Source organism: Micropterus dolomieu, linkage group LG14 (genome assembly GCF_021292245.1).
Source record: "Micropterus dolomieu isolate WLL.071019.BEF.003 ecotype Adirondacks linkage group LG14, ASM2129224v1, whole genome shotgun sequence".
NCBI lineage: Eukaryota > Metazoa > Chordata > Actinopteri > Centrarchiformes > Centrarchidae > Micropterus > Micropterus dolomieu.
In genome coordinates, this window is record NC_060163.1 from 13,306,969 (window position 1) to 13,327,291 (window position 20,323).

The window sequence follows — 20,323 nt, forward strand, 5'->3', positions numbered from 1 at the left end:
GGCTGATTAAATTAAACACTGGCCACAACATCTATGTGAAAGAACTACAGACATAACAGAGCCATTACTAGTTATTCATTTTCATCTATTACATACAGGTAGGAAAGAGAAAACGGTGATAGATGGAAAGGAAAAATGATACTATGGTATATTAGATATAAATATTTAGTATATTTTTTCATTTTAGTCATGGTCTGTGAAATTACCCCGAGACAGCAGGAGGTGCTCTTTGCCAGACTATCTATGTCTGGCAGATCTACAGAGCTAGCCTGCTAGCAAACAACAGAAGATCCCGGGCAACTAGCGTTACAATTTAACCCAACACGAAGGTATGTCCGTCGATAAATAAAAAAGAAACCGCCAATATACACGCTAAAGACGTAAAATACCCCGATGAATGCTGTTGTGTCGTAATTGAAGTTTCAGTTTTTGCGAGAATTTCCCCGACCTTTTTGTTTAGCTTAGCTGCTATATTAACAGGGCTAACTAGCCAGCCATCCTGATCGGGTTAGCTCGTGTGCTATCGCCAATTTGTCTGGATTATTTACAGTATTTATATACTTTTAACGGCATCAGACCTTGTCTTAAGTGTGTTGATTATTTCTTTCTTTATGAGCACACAGTTCTGTACGCGTACTTAGCTAAAGAAAAAAGCTAACTTAAAGTAAGATACCACTGTCGATTGTCTGTATTGATAGCAGGTTAACTACCTGCTACTGTCATCGCCTACATCAACTGCACAGCCTGAGTTTCAGTCCCCAGCATTGTCCGCTACAATTAAAGCTTATTAGGAATACTTCATTGAAAAACGTAGGATATGGCTAAACTTTAGGCCATAATTATATAGTGTATTTGTGCTCAATAAATTGAGGATACATGTCCTGGGCCTCAATCATACTCTTTAATTAGAACCATTTAATGTACTGTTGTGGATAATTGAATGTAACTTGCGTTTATCCTTAGAAGAAGTGCTCATGGTGGTATCGTTTTGTTTCTCAGGCTGCTCTGAAACGGTTAGTTGACCAGCTGTCATTTATTATTGTTTAGAAGGTGATGAGTTACAGTTGTGTGTATGACCCCGAGGCAGTGAACAGTGAAATCTCACCTCTTAAACTATATTTGAACTCTAACTAAAATGCAATGTTAAAGGATATAGTGACAACTCTAATCTTTATTGTGATGAGGTGAGACAAGACTGTCTTGCAGTACTTATATTTTTGCCTATATTGAAAGTCACAGTGTTGCCACACACCACATTTAAAGCAGTCTTCACTTTAAGTTTCCCTGAGTCCCTCTCTTTGCCTTCCAGATATACTGAGTATACATAACTCAGTTTAGCTGAGCTCACCTTTAGTGTGATGACCCAAAGTAAAATCCACTGTAGTTGTGCTCTCCATATTTTCAGTGTGAAAAAGAAATGTAATTTGGAAAATGATGAACTGCGACTGAAGTTTAAAATCAGTTTTCAGCTCGACAATGCGTGTGATTAAATATTTGTATAATGAAACAAAGTCACAAACTGTTGTTTCATAGCTGGTTAGCAAAGTATTTTAATACGTGTTTTCTCCTACTGGAACAGTAATAGTAATAGTCCATGTTTTTCTGTAGTCATAAGACTTTTGTTTTATTAGCGCTCAGGTATCAACATATTGACACTTCTGTATTTCTGGTGGCTTTTTATGATGTTGAATGTGTTGGTGCTTTTGTGATGTTTACACTGATACAATCCAGTTGAACTCTTCTTTATTTACAAATAGTACTAGAAGTAAAGACTTTCTGGCATCATGATGTCTTACACAACCAGTGTCTGTCACACATTGTTTATTGATTTTTAACTGAAACATCATACAGCCCTAATCTGTAGTGAGCATGTCAGTGACATTAATAAATGAAATTGTTGTGTGCCTTTTAAAAATTTTAACGGCATCAGACCTTGTCATAAGTGTGTTGATTTTTTTCTTTCTTTATGAGCACACAGTTCTGTACGCGTAGGTAAAGAAAAAAGCTAATTTAAAGTAAGATACTATTGTTGATTGTCTGTATTGATAGCAGGTTAACTACCTGCTACTGTCATCGCCTGCATCAACAGCCTGAGTTTCAATCCCCAGCATTGTCCGCTACAATTAAAGCTTAGTAGGAATACTTCATAGAAAAACTACTGGGTACCTACACCACAATAAATAGGCATGGTTTCCTGGCAAGTTTAGGCAAACCAGGTAACTTTCTAAATTTTCAAACAGCACACTTATTAGTGGAATATTACAATATGTTTGTGAGTTTATTTATTGTAATAGAAATTGTGTTTCCAAGGAATAACTTCCTGCCGATACTTCCAAAAAAATGGCAAAACCACTTATTCATAATAAAGTTTAAATTCCAATAAATTAACCAAAGAAATCGTAATAGAATAGATCCACTGCCCCACAAATAAAACCCAATTTAAAAAGCTTTATTGACTGGGGTATTTGCAGTGTTCTGCAGCCTGCAGGAGTGACTGCCCTTAGAGGTCAACACGTCAAGTGTAAATGTGGGTAATGGTGAGAACCAGGTGACTGGAGACATTAGATATGCATTGAGGTCCCTCCTCCCTTTAACCTCCCATGACCGGTGCAGCTGGGAGGGTTTTAGTGAGGAAGTACAGGCAGGAGGTGAAGCCTGGGTGCTAATGCTTTTTTGCCCTGTCAAATCCCCTTCAATGTAATTGTGGTTCTGCACAAAGTCAGAGATGAGAGCGAGGCAAGCTGATCGCTGTAGCAAAATCAATAGTTCATACCTCTCTGAGATTGAGTTTTTAGGAAAGGAGGAGCACCATGACCAAGGGCAGAATATGAAATCTCTCCCACCAAGGCCCAACACGCGCTGTGCAATCGATCCCCAGTCCCTGCACCAATTATAGTTTTAAGGTTTGTCTGTGGCTTACTGCAGTCCTCAAAGACCCAAGCTTTGGAAATAGACATTGTGTTCACTGACACTTCGACAAGGATTGCAATTTTTTCATCCCCCTTGGAAATTGCCATCTGAAATGCCTCCATTCCTACATACCTCCAGTCTTTAATTTAGAGCAGAGATTGATTCGATTTTCCTTTTTTGTTGGTCGGGGGAGTAAAATGTCAGGGGGGGAGAAAAAGCACTGTGGTCATAACTGCTACCGTATGTATCATATCTCCACAGATATACATCTGTACATTTGAATTAAAATGGATTTTTGTTCTTTGGCTGTACATATCTAATTATGTGTTATTGTGGCCGCAAATATCACCTTGGTTGCTGTGAAGTTCAGCCTGATTTGCCTTTATGGATTAATGTGGAACAGTCAAAAAGCTAACCTTACTCCTCATTAAGATTGCAGTGATTGGAGGGTTCATAAGTTTTCTTTCCTCCATCCTAGATTTTGAATAGATTTTGGTTAAATATTTTTGCTGTTTGATTTGGCAACACCTGTGGTTACTGTGTTAGCTGCAGTTACAGCAAACACTCCTTGAGCAGCAACTTTGCTAGATCTATCTATTTACATTTCAGCCAAACATACACATTGTTTTAATAAAGAAGTCTGTCAATAATAATTGCAACCCCAATATGATTTTGTATTGCACATTGGTTTTCCTCACAACAGCAGTTAGTGACCTTGCTGATTTGTTTAATCTGTGTTCACATCTCAGTCAATAGGTAGCTGAGGAGGAAACTGGGGCGTACATTAAAAAGGTGCTGTTTCAATGCAGCGTGCATCTTCATCAGAGTCCACCTGTCCAAGAATCTGTATTTGATTCCTCTCTCATACCTCTGTTTGATTTTCTTTTGTCTCCATCTAACCACTTTTCAATTTATCTGTACGAATGGTTCCACAGCCGGTGGCCCATCTTTCATTCGCCACCAGTTTTTCCATTTGGCTTCTCTATCGCTTTACTTTTCATTTACTTTCCCAGCATCCCCTTCCTTTATCCTTGTCTCACTCCATCTTACCAGTCGCCACTGTTAAAGAATCAAGAAGATTGGTTGGTTGGTTCTTCATTCATTGGATTTTTTTTAAAGACAGTCTTGGAACCAAGCTTGTGATTTGGATAGTTTTATATCGGCTAGACTTTGTAATGGTTATTGGATAACTTTAGTAACACAACAAATCAGCCTACTCTGTCCATTACATATCTAGACATTTTGACAGGAATATGCACACTAAAAGTGGCAATGTTTTCTACTTCTATCAGAGTGTCACTCAGTTCCAGCACAGTTTTTAACAAGTTATCCATGCTATGAACATCCTGTCCAATCCAGAAGGGTCATTGTGTACCACACTGTTACTATGTAGAAGATATCATAGAAGATCACAGAAGTGTTCCAGTTCCATACAACATACAAATACTGTACATTATATGCTATAGTGAGCAGTTATTAAAGTTAAATGTATTTGGTAGGAGCCATTGCATGTACATAAAACTTTAAAAGCAAAATACATGCTTTGTACCATATTTAAATACTAGCTCCTTTTCCATCGTTCATCATTTCCATTAGTTTAAATACATAAATGAGTGTACTAAATGTTATTGTACTCACAGGAAACGATTCAAATTGTGCTTTGATGAAGAAGGAAAGGAGAATTTTTTTTGAGATGTTCCTAAAGCCTTCTCACCGTCCACAGTAAATTTTTTTTCCTTTTCTTTCTCCAATATCCTTTTGAGCATGACATCTGTGTGGATCCCGACTTTCGTCACTTGACCCGTAAGTGTGATCACTCTGCATGCTCCAGTTAGTTATTGGAATACAGTATGCAGTAGGCCCTTTTCACAGACATTTTGACTTAGTAGTAGTCATAGTAGGAAAAGCACAGGCGTTAATTATAGAGATAGGCTGATCGATCGGCCAGTGATTTTATATATATTTTTTTTAATTGGAAAGTTTTCCACTTAAACGGCCGAGACTGGTGACCAGGGCCAGTCAATGTCACATATCTGATCCTGTGCTGGTCACATTTACATTTTGCAGAAAAACAGACAAAGAGAGACATTATCTGGTATTAGCTTAGAAGATGCAGACACAGTGTGTTTTTTACAAGCACAGACCAGATAAAGCAACGGTGAAAACACTTGTTGGTGTCAACGCCATTCAGTACCACGGTGGTCTCGATCACTGTTGCTGTGAAAAACGGAATTGCGGGTGAAAAAATTGAAAACAAAGTTGTGTGTTTTGGGCAACTGTAAAACTGATGATGAAGAAAGTCAACAGAGCAGACAGATACAGGGAGAGCGAGCGAGAGACAGGTGTAGGTGTGTCTGAAGGGAAAAGCAAGGTGAGCAGATTAAAGTAGTTTGTGAGTAAAACACTGGAAAAAAGGTGGAGACATTTAAGTAGAATTAAAATGGTCAGATAAGAAATAACCTACTAGAAATAGGATGAGGTATAAAATATAATATACAAATGTCATGCCATGTCATTCTCCAGGAAACAGTAGAGTTACAGAGTTACATATTGTACGTAATACTGCAGTTTATTTTCTGTGGATTTTATTTGTAGAAAATAGCTCTGTCCAGCAGCCTAACCTGGAGCACTTTTTTTACCTGCTGCAGTTTTGGAGAAAATGTAAAAGTTATTTAATAGTAAGTGTTCTTATGAACATACAATTGAATGGACCCCGGGGAGAGTAGCCAATGCTTATGCTGGTGTTAATGGGGATCCTGATAAAAGAATTTTCCATTAAAGAGAAGTTACAAAAATGTTTGTGCTCTCAAGTATAGTTCTTAGAAAAAAAGAAATCGGAATAGGCCAAAATGAGAATCGGCCAGTCAGACCTTTAAAACGTCGGTTGTCGTAATCTCTTAAAAATGAACGATTATCAGCCATCATTAATTTTAATGTACATGTCATCATGTCCTAAATGAAAAAGCCTTTTGATAAGCAGGTCTAATAATACATATGCAGTAGTTTACTTTACAGTAAGCATTTTTTGTATCATCACAATTACACAATGGTAATTCCCCTATATCTATAAAATGTGTCACATAGCATTGTGGGATTTTTAGCAGAATGTATTGTACATGCCATGGAAACTTATGGAATATTTAAGGGCAGTAAATACTGCACACGTCTCACACTTCTTTCTGACAAATAAAAGGTGTTAAAGTATTAGTTCACATAATTACCCAAGTGTTTCATGCATTCAGTTTTCTGTCTGTTCAGATTTTACAAGTCACGCAGCCTCTAAGCAGCGTCACTGTAACTCTGCATCACCTTCATTCAGTGTAATCACCGGGAGCAGAAAGCTCACCTCCCAGCCGTCACAATTAGTCACACTGCATTTTGACCAATTGAATTTATGGACGGAGATATTACAGGCTCCGGGTGTGAGAGAAACCTAGAGATGGGTGAAGGGGTAGAGGAATGGTGAAACAGAAAAGAATGGTGAAATGGAAATAAAAACAGTATGAGGGCCCAGACAGACAGTGACTAGTATTATATGGAGTGAAAAACAGCATTCAGCCGCTGACCTTGCAGCAAGATGAAAAAGTCTTATGAATCTGGCACTGTCGAGACAGTGTCCGGCGTGGGGTAATTTGTCCTTATCCTCTTCAAAAGGTATAAAAAAAGAGGGCAATACAGTACTTGTACACCTTTATTGCATACTTAAGTGCTGATTTGTGTGTCTTTGAGTCTGGTGGCAAACCGCTCCTTTTGTCCTTGCTGTCCTCACCACTACTGAAACCCTGGCAGCTGGGCATTGTGGAGAGCCTGTATGAGTCAGGGGAAAAGATGCCTGTTCATGCTGTTAATACGGGGTTAATATAACAATTTTTTAGCAAACTAGGGCTGAACAATTATTCAAAATCAAAAAAAATATTCTACAGACTTAAGAAAAACATCTTTGTTTGGTACAGATTTCAGAAATCACACCATAATCATTTAAATTTATTTTTCAGTGAAAATGAGAATAATTGTGTAAAAATTATCATTCCCTCTAATATTGCAAATCATACTGCAATATCAATCAAAATAATCTTTATTAGATATTTTTCTAAAATTGTTCAGCCTTACAGTAAACCAAATGTAACATTTTCATGGGGCAATGTCTTCCATCATTTCTCAGCCATTGCACATCATTTGAAATTCCTCCCTTACCTTCACTGAATTGCTTATTCTGTTTATAGTCACGGGTGGATGAAGCCTATCCCAGCACACACTAGATATTCTGACCGCAATTATATGTTGTTTTTTTTTAACAATACTGTATGCTTCTTGTGTGATCTCAATTAAAATTTGTGAGTTAAAGAAAAACAATTAGAAATCCTTTAAAAAGACCCAAACCAACAATTCACTGCACTGGTTCCTACCGGGGCTGTAAATCTTGAAAAACAGCCAAACAAATTCTAAAACAGCTAGCCACTGAAGTTTTAATAATATTTTACTTATACAGGATAAATAGTGGATTTGTTGTGGACTATTTTCAGTGGTGGATAAATACAGTGTGGTGCTCTAGTGAATATTTATGTGGCAGTGACTCACCCATGTCACCCAGTGCAGCAGTGTGGCTCACTGTTGTGTGTTTAGTAACAACAATAGAGGTGTATGGCACCAGGGAGTAAACTATATCAGTCTTTGGCTACACAGACAATATGTTGTTTGTTTTTGGTGTTTTCACAGGATTTGGTGACAATAACAGAAATATAGAATATACCCATGTAATATATTATCAGTCTCCTGTAATCTGTAGATTTAACATTTGTTGGAGATTTCTCTGTGGTGTTTGCAATTATTACAGTTTTAATGCAAAGTCTAAACCCTGGTCAGACTGTCCCCCCCCCAACCCACCTGTGTCCTATTGGACAACATAGACCTGCCTTACACCAACCTTTCCATTACAATATCTGTGTGGAAATGAAACCTCCAGAAATGTCTGTCAGAATGCAAACTCACTGTGTACCTTGTGATTTCTTTAATGTTGTTTTGTCAACTCTTGTAGCTCAGTGCAATTTGTTGCTGCAGTTTATTGACCGCTGAAATACTGCAGTTACAGAACTGTGTTTTGATAATCTCCTGTGATTTCCATCCAAGTGAGCTCCATATCTAACAAAAGGAGGCAAAAGTCATAATTTTATGTAAAGTGCAAAATATTTGGTCATTCATTAAATGGTCACTGCTGACCAGTTTAAGGTCTTGAAGAAAGCCAGACATCAGCGTTGAATAACCTTCATACAGAATATGGGCATGGTTTTGTTGTATGGGTTTGTTAGAGTTTGTGTGTGTGTGTGTGTGTGTGTGTGTGTGTGTGTGTGTGGTGGTGGTGTTATGTAGGAGGAAGTGTACATCACAAATCTACACTCTTCCTGTGTTACTTGAAGGTAATTTGGGAACCTTGGATTTGGCCACTGGCTCCAACCCCCACTACAGTCCAGGGAGGCAGCTTGTTTATTTACAGTTCATTTTTGAGACTTAATTGCAATTGCAGTGGCTATTGATCTTAGAACAGGCATGGGCCATCGATCTCCTGCTGTCCCCCAGTGGGTCAGGGACAATTCATCTAGCCGCAACTCCACAAACATTAAATGCTGGCAGTGTGGCCCCATGAATTAAATTATATTAAATCTAACTGGATTAATGAAGGTTAAAGTGCTTGTGTGTTGCATCAAGGTGTCTGTGTGGTTGCCTGCCTCTTCGCTAGAACAATGTCTTTCAAGCTCAACAGGATTTTCAAGAAACTTTAAGGAGATGAGATTTAAATTCTAGTCTCAGTTAATCACACTCACATTGTCTGTTTCTAGGGGGCAAACTGCTTCCATCTGGCGTGCGCTGATGCAGATGGACGTCAGAACTGAACATTGACTTGTGGAAGTGACGGATTCCTCCTCCTCACCCTCTTGCCACCGACACCTTCTGTCACGCTGGCAATGTCAAGAGTCCCGAGTCCCCCTCCCCCTGCGGAAATGTCCAGCGGGCCTGTGGCCGAGAGCTGGTGTTACACACAGGTAAAATGATCACACTGTTGATCAGCCAGCCCCTAATCAGTAACACTGGTATCTTTCATCTGAAATAAATCAAGCACTCTGAGCTTTACCCAGGGTCTTTTTTCTTTGCCAGATCAAAGTGGTGAAGTTCTCTTACATGTGGACCATCAACAACTTCAGCTTCTGTCGTGAGGAGATGGGTGAGGTCATCAAGAGCTCAACCTTCTCTTCCGGGGCCAATGACAAGCTGAAATGGTGGGTGGGCAAGAGAGCTGCCCTGTTTCATTATATACCAAAGCCCCTTTTACACTGGACAGACAAACCCACTAATACCCACTAACATCTGGCTTTTGTCTTCAGTGTAAAAGGGCAGAATCTGCATACATTCACAGGGTCAAATGACTCTTTAGTAGTCACGGGTATTAATCGGCTCCAACTCTGATGATGGCAGTGATGTAAGCGTGACTCTTTCATCTCGTTTTTATTTGCAGATGTCTATAAACGTCTCATCCATATGTTTACGTAGTATTAGCATGCTAGGCTAACATTCTGCCAGCTGCTGCTTTATATCCGCATTGTGACGTCACCAGCAAGGCGCTGCTACGTAGACACTCCGCGGCTACATCTACATTTTTACTACAGTCTACACACAGAAACCACGGTAACATTTGCCCCTTTTTCACTGCATTGGACCAGCTCAACTCGCCTCGACTCTCCTCGCCTTTTGTGGTTTTCCACCAGGGAAAAGTTGTACTTGTACCTGGTACTTTTTTTGTATCATCTGTTGAGCTGAGGCGATACTAAAATGTGACGTGACAACACTGCAGACGACTAATTGGTCAGAGAATCACATTATTATTATTATTTATTATTATTATTATTTATTTATTATATAAGATTTTCGTACCGCTCATCTCTTTGCATTCTGAGTAATGTTGAAATGTTTTTATTATAATTTATAATATAATTATAATTATAATTTAAATCAAGAGACCGCTGGTGTGTGTGAGTCGCGTGTGTCACGTCAAAACGACTATGCTATGACGACCACCTACATTAAGGGGTACCATCTCCGGCTACTATCTGCAATGGAAAACAGGACGGCAGGCCAAAGTAGAGTTGAGGCGAGGCGAGTTGAGCTGATACCAGCAGTGGAAAAGAGGCAATGTTATGGTGGTTGCTGTGTGTAGCCCATAGAGTATAAATAAAAATGAAGAGCCACGGAGTGTCTACTTAACAGCGCTGGGCTGGTGGTGTCACTGGCTTCCGCGCTGCTTTCTACTGTTTACCAACCCTCAACATGACACATCAGAAAGAAAAACAAACAGGCAAACTCGCCTGCTGGTAATGTGAAAATAGTCAGTCTCCTGTTTTTAGCGGGTTCACCCACGTTTAAACAAACCCTGCATATGTGTGCTAATTTTGGTGTAAAACAGGTATTATATTCAGTATTGTGGATTGTCGAGAAACGTCTAGAAAGTCCCACCCCGTCTGGTTAGAGTTACAAATTCCAAAACGAATGTTGTTACTGGTATTCTTTCTTACGAAGGTCTTTTTAATCTGCGTTCACTTTGATCCCTTTATCAAGCAAACAACTCAGAAGTAATACTTGACAATGCAACAAATCACAGCAAAACCTTGAAATCCTCAAAAGAATATAAAATTAAAATTTGTTTTATAGAGAGGAAAGTCTGAGATACACTTCAATATAAAAATGTGTTCACTTACTGTAAACTTATTAAAAAACGAAACAGTGCTCTTTGTCTAATAGCTGCCTTACATGTGCACCATCTATGTTGCTTTAATTACTCATTATGTCGATTAGCGATTTATTATAAATGTACACATGTTTACCAACAATAGTAAAAATATATATCTCTACCTGCATTGGTCTTGATGGCATCTAATAAAGTAATTTTTTTAAGTTGTACTAAAGCAAACAACAACATGAATATGTGTGTATTTACACTAGTAAAAATTAGTTAATACATTATTACCTCCATCCCCTTTTACTAGAGATCTTAACTGTTGCACCCTCCACCACCATCAGGTGTTTGCGAGTGAATCCTAAGGGCCTGGATGAGGAGAGCAAAGACTACCTGTCTCTCTACCTGCTGCTGGTCAGCTGTCCAAAGGCAGAGGTGCGCGCCAAGTTCAAGTTCTCCATCCTCAACGCTAAGGGGGAGGAGACCAAAGCCATGGGTGAGTCAGCCAGGTAGCATAAACTTTTAACTGCAACAGAGGTCATATTCTACATGCAACATCTCTCAGTGGAGTACAATTTCCCGATTGCACTTCTTATGCCATTGCGCAGGAGATAGCCACAGCCAGAGGGAATATGTTCTCGGGTTCTCCTTCACATTGTCATGAACGCAATATCTCAGAAACCTCTGGAAGGAATTTCTGAACTGATTAGAATTTGATGGTCAAAGGTCACTGACCTCACAAAACACTTTTTGGTCAACTTCACTGTAACATGACATCATAATTCCTGGCCATTATTCAACACCATAACTCTGTGCTGTGGCTCAGGAGGTAGAGCCCGTTAATCGGAAGGTTGGCGGTTCAATCCCTGGCTCCTGTCGAAGTGTCCTTTGGCAAGATACTGAACCCCGAATTGCCCCTGGTGGCTGTTCCGCCGGTGTGTGAATGTTAGTTTCTGTTTGAGCACTTAGGCTCAGTGTATAAATGTGAGTGAATGGTGAATGCTTTGAGTGGTCGAAAAGACTAGAAAGGCGCTATACAAGTACGGAGCATTTATAATAAAGCCAAATCCACTGTGCACCTTTTATTCACTTCCAAGAATTCACTATATATGAGTCTGGACAGACATGAATGTAAATTGCAACTTGAATGGTTGGCAGACGCATACTACTGTGGGGCGGTAATTCTAATTTAAAATCGCATCTTTGCTTGGACTCACCTCTTTGTGACTTGTTTGTGTCCCGGCTGTCTGCAGAAAGCCAGAGGGCATATCGCTTTGTCCAGGGGAAAGACTGGGGCTTTAAAAAGTTCATCCGGAGAGATTTCCTCCTAGATGAGGCCAACGGTCTCCTACCTGATGACAAGCTCACACTCTTCTGTGAGGTACACTGCCCAGTCTTCTTTATATCTTTTCTCATTACAATGCAGTCTTAAATGCATTTTGGACTGTTGCATTTCATTTATTTCTCTCCCTTAGGTGAGTGTGGTGCAGGACTCGGTCAACATATCGGGGCAGAACACCATGAACATGGTGAAGGTGCCTGACTGCCGGCTAGCAGATGAGCTGGGGGGGCTGTGGGAGAACTCCCGCTTCACAGACTGCTCCCTGTGTGTGGCTGGCCAGGAGTTTCAGGCCCACAAAGCCATCCTGGCAGGTACAGACCAAAGTCAGACACACTTTTTGTTCTCCAGTTTTAAATGCTTCACTGTGTGTGTGTGTGTGTGTGTGTGTGTGTGTGTGGGTATTAGTTTGCCCTCAGACTGTTGCTTGATTACTCACACATTAACAGTTTTGCTGTTGTCCTAATATCTTTCCATATCACTGCTTTCAGCACGTTCCCCTGTATTCAGCGCCATGTTTGAGCATGAGATGGAAGAGAGCAAAAAGGTGAGCCCAAGGTCCCAAAGCTTTTATATTCTTAGAAATAAATTCGTTTTGTTCCTCAGTGGCTCAACTGCTCGGATTTTCCCTGCTGTGTTGAGGGGTTCGTGTGAGTGAAGGATTGTGTGCTGTCAAATCACTGCAGCACAGAGCTGTTTTGTGAAACTGAATGATAGTGCACATGAAATGAAATTGTCCTGCCGTACTTGAGGGTCAGGATTCATCCTTCACTGACAAAGCGGCAGAAGCAGAGAATTGCTTTTTTTTCATTTGTGCACATGTGACTGTAAGAAATTAAATTGCAGGAGAAGCTGCCCAGATGTTTTTTTTTTAACCAAGGCCATTTTATGTTACAAACTTTTTTTAAAGATTGAAATGTTTCTCTTGGTCATTAACATATTCAAATTTATGATGTCAGATTAGTCTCAATATTAATGAATGTGCACAGAAGGATTCACACATTTTGTGATATATAAATAAATGACTGCAAGAAAATATTGATCGTTCCATACAAATGTAAAACAAATCCACAAATAAGTTTCACGCATGTATTTCTGATGCACACACACACATTTCTTGTTTTAAATAAATGTAATTTGAAATCCACAGAATGTGTGTATGTATTTAAAGGATTTACAATTTTCAGCATATGTCAAATGTGGCTCCTTCTGCTTCAGCCAATCATGTAAGCATAGATTCGAGGGTGTCATTTATTGTGATCACAAGCGTTACCTCCATAAATATACACGATGCACAATATTGTAAAATAACTCATGTGCACTCCTCAAATGCAGTATCTACTGTATAAATGTATTTTAAGTTTATATACAACGATAAATATTTTTGTACATTGAAAACATTTTTTATTTTTGGAAAGAGTCATTTATAAATACATCCCGAAATGCATTAGTCAATCCTTCTGTGTGCATTTATTAATATTGACTGATTGGACTCCATACATGTTTAGTCTGAAAAGCAATGGATGGAATACAGGGCAAGAAAATGTTTTTCAGTTGAAACAAAATGAATTTTCCAAAATCTAACTAAATTGACTTTACAATACTGATCTTGATGTCTTCGTGCTCTGCATTGGTTACTTTAAGTGCACACACTTGATCTCTAGGGATTGTGACCACAAATATTACACATATTTTGAATGTTGAACCAGAAGCATTCATCAAGTAGTTTAACTTTCATCCTTGTCACATTTATTACACAAAAACTGAGTCATGTTGCTTTTCACAGAAACTCTATCTACCAGTGTCAAATCTACTGAGTGGTTTAATGTCGCAAGATGACCTAATTTTCAGTCTTCATAGTAGTCACAAATACCCCAAAGGAAGTGCAGCTGTCTAACAGATAACCAGGGAAGCCTAAAAGAAATATATATACTATACTAATACAACCATGATGTGAAATGTCATTTCTTACATCCCTAACATAATATTGCATGCTGTACAATTTGGATCCGTCTTAAGTTGTTTCTTCACTGTCACTCATTTTAATGTCAGGATTATATATAACTATTGTTTTCATGGTATGCTATCGGCAGGTATCAAAAAAAAAATATATCGAAGCTCACATCCAGGTGAAATGCTTTAAATTAACCTCGTATTCCTCGTCTGTTTCTGTCAGAACCGGGTGGAGATTAACGATGTGGAGCCGGAGGTTTTCAAAGAGATGATGTGCTTCATTTACACAGACAAGGCTCCCAACTTGGACAAGATGGCTGATGACTTGCTGGCAGCGGCTGACAAGGTAATATAACGACCAAGCGGCAACCTCCGGGGCTGAAAAATGAAGCCAATGCGAAAGTGCCAAAAACTGCAGTTCCTCGAATGGCCACTTGAGGCCAGCTCCAAAAGCGAGTCAATCCCCATACACCCCCATGTTAAAATGCCCAGCTTTATAGCAAAGATGTTTACAGCCTGGTACAAAAATACAGCTTTGGTCTTCATGACAGCTGTACAGGGGGTGAATTTTTATGTAAAGTTTAAATTATATAAAAAATAAAGAAATGCATACTTAGGGGCATGGCCACTTTGAGTGACAGGTACGTGGCAACCAGGCTTCATTTGGGCTGCCTCAGCTCCACCGACGCTCCAACTCTTTGCCCATTTTTGGATTAGCCGGGAGTTGGGCATGTTAGAATCTGTTGATTTGGGCTGCTTGACTTTGGGTATTTTAATTTGACTTATTTTATATTATTAATGTTATTAATACTTTGCTGTAGACCATACCATAAGTTTCTACAGATGTTAATATTGCAGGTTGTATTTAATGTGATGAGAGTTGCATATTATTTTGTTTGCAGGATACACTGTGAGCTTCCAGATGCATTAGGACCTATGATTAGGACCTTAGATTGCACAGTTTCCATTAAACGTTCGCCCAGTAAGCCATTCGAGAAACCGTTGGATGATTTCACACTGATCTCACTCCTTCATGACACCAAATGGGTGACTGACATCGAGACACGCTTTCTTTCTGAGGTCGAGCATCGAAAATGAAATTGTTTTTAAATGTTAGAAACCGGACAGACTATGGGGCCAGACTGACGTTTCACTGTCATTTTGAACGCTGAAATGGTGTTTGCATACACACCTGAACTGTCGTAGAAAATACCACCTGCATGCTGATGGAGACAGAAAGTGTACTGAACTCTCGTGTCCCCTCTCTTTCAGTACGCTCTGGAGAGACTGAAGGTCATGTGCGAGGACGCGCTCTGCACCAGTCTGTCTGTGGAAAATGCTGCCGAGATCCTCATCCTGGCTGACCTGCACAGTGCCGACCAGCTTAAAACACAGGCCGTTGACTTCATCAACTAGTGAGTCCACACACAGAAAAAAGCTCGTCGTCATCTTATAATTAGGTCTCCAGCACCTTTTTTAGAGACTCGCAGATCCTCAAGAGTCCACTGAACATTTTGTCTCTGTTGTTGTGTCAGTCTTCTTTATCTCGGCATCATTACGGATGGTACCCAGACTCAGTCTCACACTCTTGCCTCATCTCTTGGTGTCACAGTTAATCATTTAATTTCACATGTCCCCTCACGGTGTGGTCCGTCTGATACATGTCTAGGCTTTCAGAGGGATCAGGACAACCTGACTCCTCACTAGGCCTGCCATCACGTCTTCTGTTGACTCAAACGAATGTGTGATAATGACTCTGAACATGTGTCTGTGCTGATGTTCAGCTCACACGTATTTCTTTAGATTGTTCCCCTCCCTCAACGACTCACGACGCATCATTTCTCTATATTTATAGAGCTGAAACAATCAGTCGATTAGTGGATTAGTTGATCAACAGAAAAAAAATCAGCAAAAATTTACATTCTCTACTTCCAGTGTTTCAATTATGAGTATTTGCTGCTTTTCTTTGTCTTATGTTTGGGATTCCCAACCTGTGGGTTGAGACCCCACCAAGGGGTCACATGATGAATTAGAGAGTTCCAGGAGACTATTAACAGGATAGGTTAAGAGGAAAGAAAGACAAGTTCTTTATTTCATATTTTTGCTATTTTTGTGAAATATTGGATAGTTTTACCTCTTTGGGCCTTGAAAATGTGTTAAAATTAGACACAAAATTTGAAGTTTAAAGGTCCAAAAAAAATTTCAAATAGACTTCTGACAGCTGCAAGGAGGGGTCACAAGTAGACACTACTATATAGACCAACTGAAATTAAATAGGGATTAATCTGCTACAGCGTTCATATCCGCTCAGTAAATGTCACTTTGATTCGGTGAGATGCTGGTCTGGTTCTTACTCTTCAATACCAGCAACACGCTGTCTGCCCATGACAAGAAGGCTACAGCGTAACTTTGTTTACGTCATTACTTTTCCATCGTGCAAAAGAACACTTTACACAAGCCTTCAGAAGCTCATGCAGGTTAAACTTGGCCAATGAAACACTTTTAGGGCTGACTAAAGCCTGGTTTATACTTTTGCGTTGAAATTTATGCTGTAGCCTAAGCATAGCCCTGTACCCTACACGGTAGCGTATGCCGTACCCTGACGTGCACTTCACCAAAAATGTAACTACACGTTACTGCAAGAACTGTGATTGATTGGCTGGGTAGCGTCGCATTTCCTCCACGCCCCCAGGAAGTGCTCCGTGCTTTGAAGTCAAGTTTACTAGCAACCCACACAATAACTTGTTTCACTATCAGAATGTGATCCATTCGGTCTAGAAGAGCACCACGATTATCATTTTACCCTCATTAAAGTTAGCAGAGGGCTAAACCGGAAGTTCAATGCACAAGTACAAGTGTATGTCTACGTTCTTTGCTGTAGACTCGACGCAGAACTATAAATACTTAACTCTAAACAACACACTTTAAACAAACGTGACGACATTGCTAGCCTAGCAACTTTAAGGCTACAAACAACCAGTAATGCAACAGTCGCCGTAGGAGTTGATGTTAAAAGAAAATATCTGTTCTTGTGAAGACTTAACTGTCTAGTAGAACCTTTTTTTACATTATTTACAGAAATAATATCAGATTATGTTCTGGCCAGTAAGATCATCAGGAAAATAATCATCAGACAAATTGATGATGAAGATACTTGTTAGATGCAGCCCTATTTATTTATTTATACAAATAGATTTTTCCAAAAACTAATATTTATTTTTTGTTTCTCTGTCTCTCTCTTGTCCTGTCCTCCAGCCATGCTGCAGAGGTAATGGAGACAGCAGGTTGGAAGTCCATGGTGGCGTCTCATCCACACCTGGTGGCCGAAGCGTACCGCTCCCTGGCTTCGGCCCAGTGCCCTTTCCTCGGACCCCCACGCAAGCGCCTCAAACAATCCTAACAGCCTGGCAGCAAGGCATCTACACTCGTGCATACACACACATGCATACACACGCACACGCAGATTCCCTACTCAAACACAGAGGGACAACCTTCCCCCTTCCTGTTACCTATTACACTACCTACAACCTCCCGCAAATCTCCCCCTTCTAGCCCATCCAAACCTGCTGTATGTAGTCTCTTCTAAAGATGGAGGGATGAAGAAGGAGGAAGAGGCAATGGAAGAGATGGGCAGGTGGGCTCATGAAGTGTCGTTTACAAAGAATCCGCAAAACCCCTCACCTTTTCTCCCCGGCTCTGGCTTAGTGAGGTCTGACATTGTGCTCTTTTCCGTGTGTGAAGTGAAATCCTTCGACATCCTGCTAGTTCCTACTTTGGAATCCGTTTGGGAGGAACAACTGGACACAACAACCCCATAAGAGCCAACTGTCTGGACATTTGGAGGCTTAAAGGACAAGTGCAGATAAATAAAGTCTATAACTGTCTATTTTATCACAAGGCATCTTTTTGCTCTTCGTCTTAGCATTTGGAAAAGAGCGGTCAGAGAAGCCCCCAAACTAAAGAACACATGGGCCTGGGAAGGACTACAGAAGAAGAAGATGAAATGGGACTGTTAGTTACAAACTAGAAGCCCCCTAAGAAAGACAACCAAGGGCTAGTCAGAAAAAGCAGATATGGGACAAATCATCAAAATAATTCTCCCAAAGAAAGTTGGGAAACATTGCACTAAAGTCACAGGTCACCCCTTGTCAACCCTGACCAGCAGTAAAGTAGAAATACTGTAGGCAAGCACACATTGAAGCAAGCTTCATGGACTAAAGACCCAGCTGGACTACCAAGAACAAGTACCCTTTAAGAAGATTTATCATCAAGTGACAAAAACAACACATGCACTCCCATATAGGACTCTGCTTCATCTGCGTCTGTTATCATTTTTTTTAAATAGCCGGGGGGGAGAAATAACGGTAAAGAGAGGATTCAGAAAATAGCAACGCACAACTGGATGTCATTCTTGGGGAAATTGTATTTTGTGTGTGGATTTTGTCTTTGTAGCCCTTGAGAGAAAATAAAATCCAAGGTGTCAACGGACAAACCAACAAGGAGACAACAAATGGAGGAGAATAGAGAAAGTCATGAAATTGTTTTGAAATAACATTAGGATTCAATCAGGCATGTTAATGTTCTTTTATGACTGCTTTCGTATTTGTTTTTTTCCCTCAGAACTGTCATTTCTATTTTTTTCATAGGAATTTGTACAGACACATAGTGTTTTTGAAGCTGTGTAAACAAAAGCATTTTCAACCGTAAAATTCAAAGGAAAAAAAAGCGGACAGATGTTTTCTTTGCAGGCATGAAGACTGAGGGGAAATGAAAATTGAAATGAACACGTTTTAATGTTCAGAATAGACAGAATGTGAAAAACATGCACACCGAGGCAAACCACATGGAAATACATTTGAAGTTATCATTTTAACCTGGTGGAAAATGGTAATTGACAGAAGGAACCGTTGTTGTTTCTTTCCTGTAGATATCGCTGGTTATGAGAAGTGACACTTAGTTGTTGCCATTTTTTGTTCCTAAAAGAATAAACCACACCTATTTTGTATTGAATGCAATGCAAACTTTGTCTGTGTATTTTTATAAGAATTATGTGTTTCAATTAAATTCATTGTTCTCAGCTGTCACATAAAACAACAGGAGTTTCACTCCGTACGAACAGAATAAATTAATAGGCCAAGTTCAGAGGTTTAAAAGTGGGAGTCGGACCTCAGGAAGGCTCCAAAGACTTACTGGGAAGGCTCTGAATTGAAGTGAAAATATATTACATTTGTTATCAAAAGGAGATCACATAGAACAGCCTAAATGTGTGTGATTTGACCCACAGTCTCAGGCTTTGAAAACCCCTATCTAGTCTGTTTTTGTGTTCATGAGAGAAATGTTGATACCTTTGCAACTTTATAATAAAAACCTCCAGTTCCTTTCCCACATTCAGTGGCATAAACCTAATTATGAACAAAACTAGGTTTCTTAAAGTGGTCTTATTATGCTCATTATCAGGTTCATAATTTTATTTGGTGGTTGTATCATAACAGGTTTACACGATTTCATTTTCAAAAAACACTATTTTTGCACATTGAATGTACATTGTGCACATTGCTGCAGCTCCTCTTTTCACCCTGTGTGTTACCTATGATGTAGTGATACATGTCATTTCTACAAGATCTTGGTTGGGAGTTGCACATGCGCAGTACCTAGTTAAGGAAAAGCCATTCAGAAGCAGTATAGGTAAATACGGCTTCGGCTCAGGGGTGATTTCAATCTGAAAACGTTTTGCACCGGTTTGCAACATTTTCGGATTGGACGACATGTTTCGCAAGGTTGTGCAACGGGCTTCGAGGTATGTTTTGTTCTGTTGTGTGGGCGTGTCAGAGGTGTTACCCAATCAGCTGTGACAAGTTTGTAAACACAACGGTGTTAAAAAGGCAGGAAAATGCAGTGGGCTTGTGTAAACGACAAGGTGTTCAGGGAACCACTGTTTCAAATGAAAAAAAGGTTTTGCAACGTTTTGTTGGCACTGAACGCCTATATCTTCCCTTTACCAGCTTAGCAACATAGACTGGAGCAAGAGTTTCAGAGTGCCGCGTTATTAATTTGTAACAAATGTATCTTTCATCCATAAAGTTTTAAATGAGCTCTGTCTACATCACAGTTGACTGCCTGGAGGTTAGCTAGTGTTTGGAAGGGAGAGGAGAGGCAGCAGGCGGACGTCTTGTCACTGCAGCTCAGAGGGTTTTTCCACAGGTGTTTTTGAGGGCGTGTCGGACTAGTCGTTTGGCAAGCATTGACGCGTTTTGCTGTGACGTCGCAGCAAAGCAGAAAAAAAGGCTGGACTACAAACGAGCTGTTTTCAGGCAGTTCAGAGCAGTGTTTTCTGTGGGAGATGGGAACTCCTTTTGGGGTAGACTTTTTCACCCTGCAAACCTATTACATGCACAAAA

General features: G+C 39.9%; 1 protein-coding gene across 2 annotated transcripts; it reads left to right on the top strand.

Annotated features, from left to right (window-relative positions):
* The first annotated feature begins 198 nt into the window (after nt 1-198).
* Nucleotides 199-18,940, top strand: LOC123982714 (speckle-type POZ protein). Of its 2 annotated transcripts, none has more exons than XM_046068487.1 (10): nt 199-329; nt 8,745-8,948; nt 9,061-9,182; nt 10,978-11,129; nt 11,887-12,014; nt 12,109-12,286; nt 12,464-12,519; nt 14,149-14,271; nt 15,198-15,340; nt 17,181-18,940. In XM_046068487.1, the coding sequence occupies exons 2-10, from the start codon at nt 8,871-8,873 to the stop codon at nt 17,323-17,325; spliced, it is 1,125 nt and encodes a 374-aa protein (XP_045924443.1). In that variant the 5' UTR covers nt 199-329; nt 8,745-8,870; the 3' UTR covers nt 17,326-18,940. The 2 variants fall into 2 exon arrangements, with proteins under 2 accessions (XP_045924443.1, XP_045924444.1); XM_046068488.1 differs by lacking the exon at nt 199-329 and adding an exon at nt 4,565-4,713.
* Nucleotides 18,941-20,323: the final 1,383 nt, after the last annotated feature.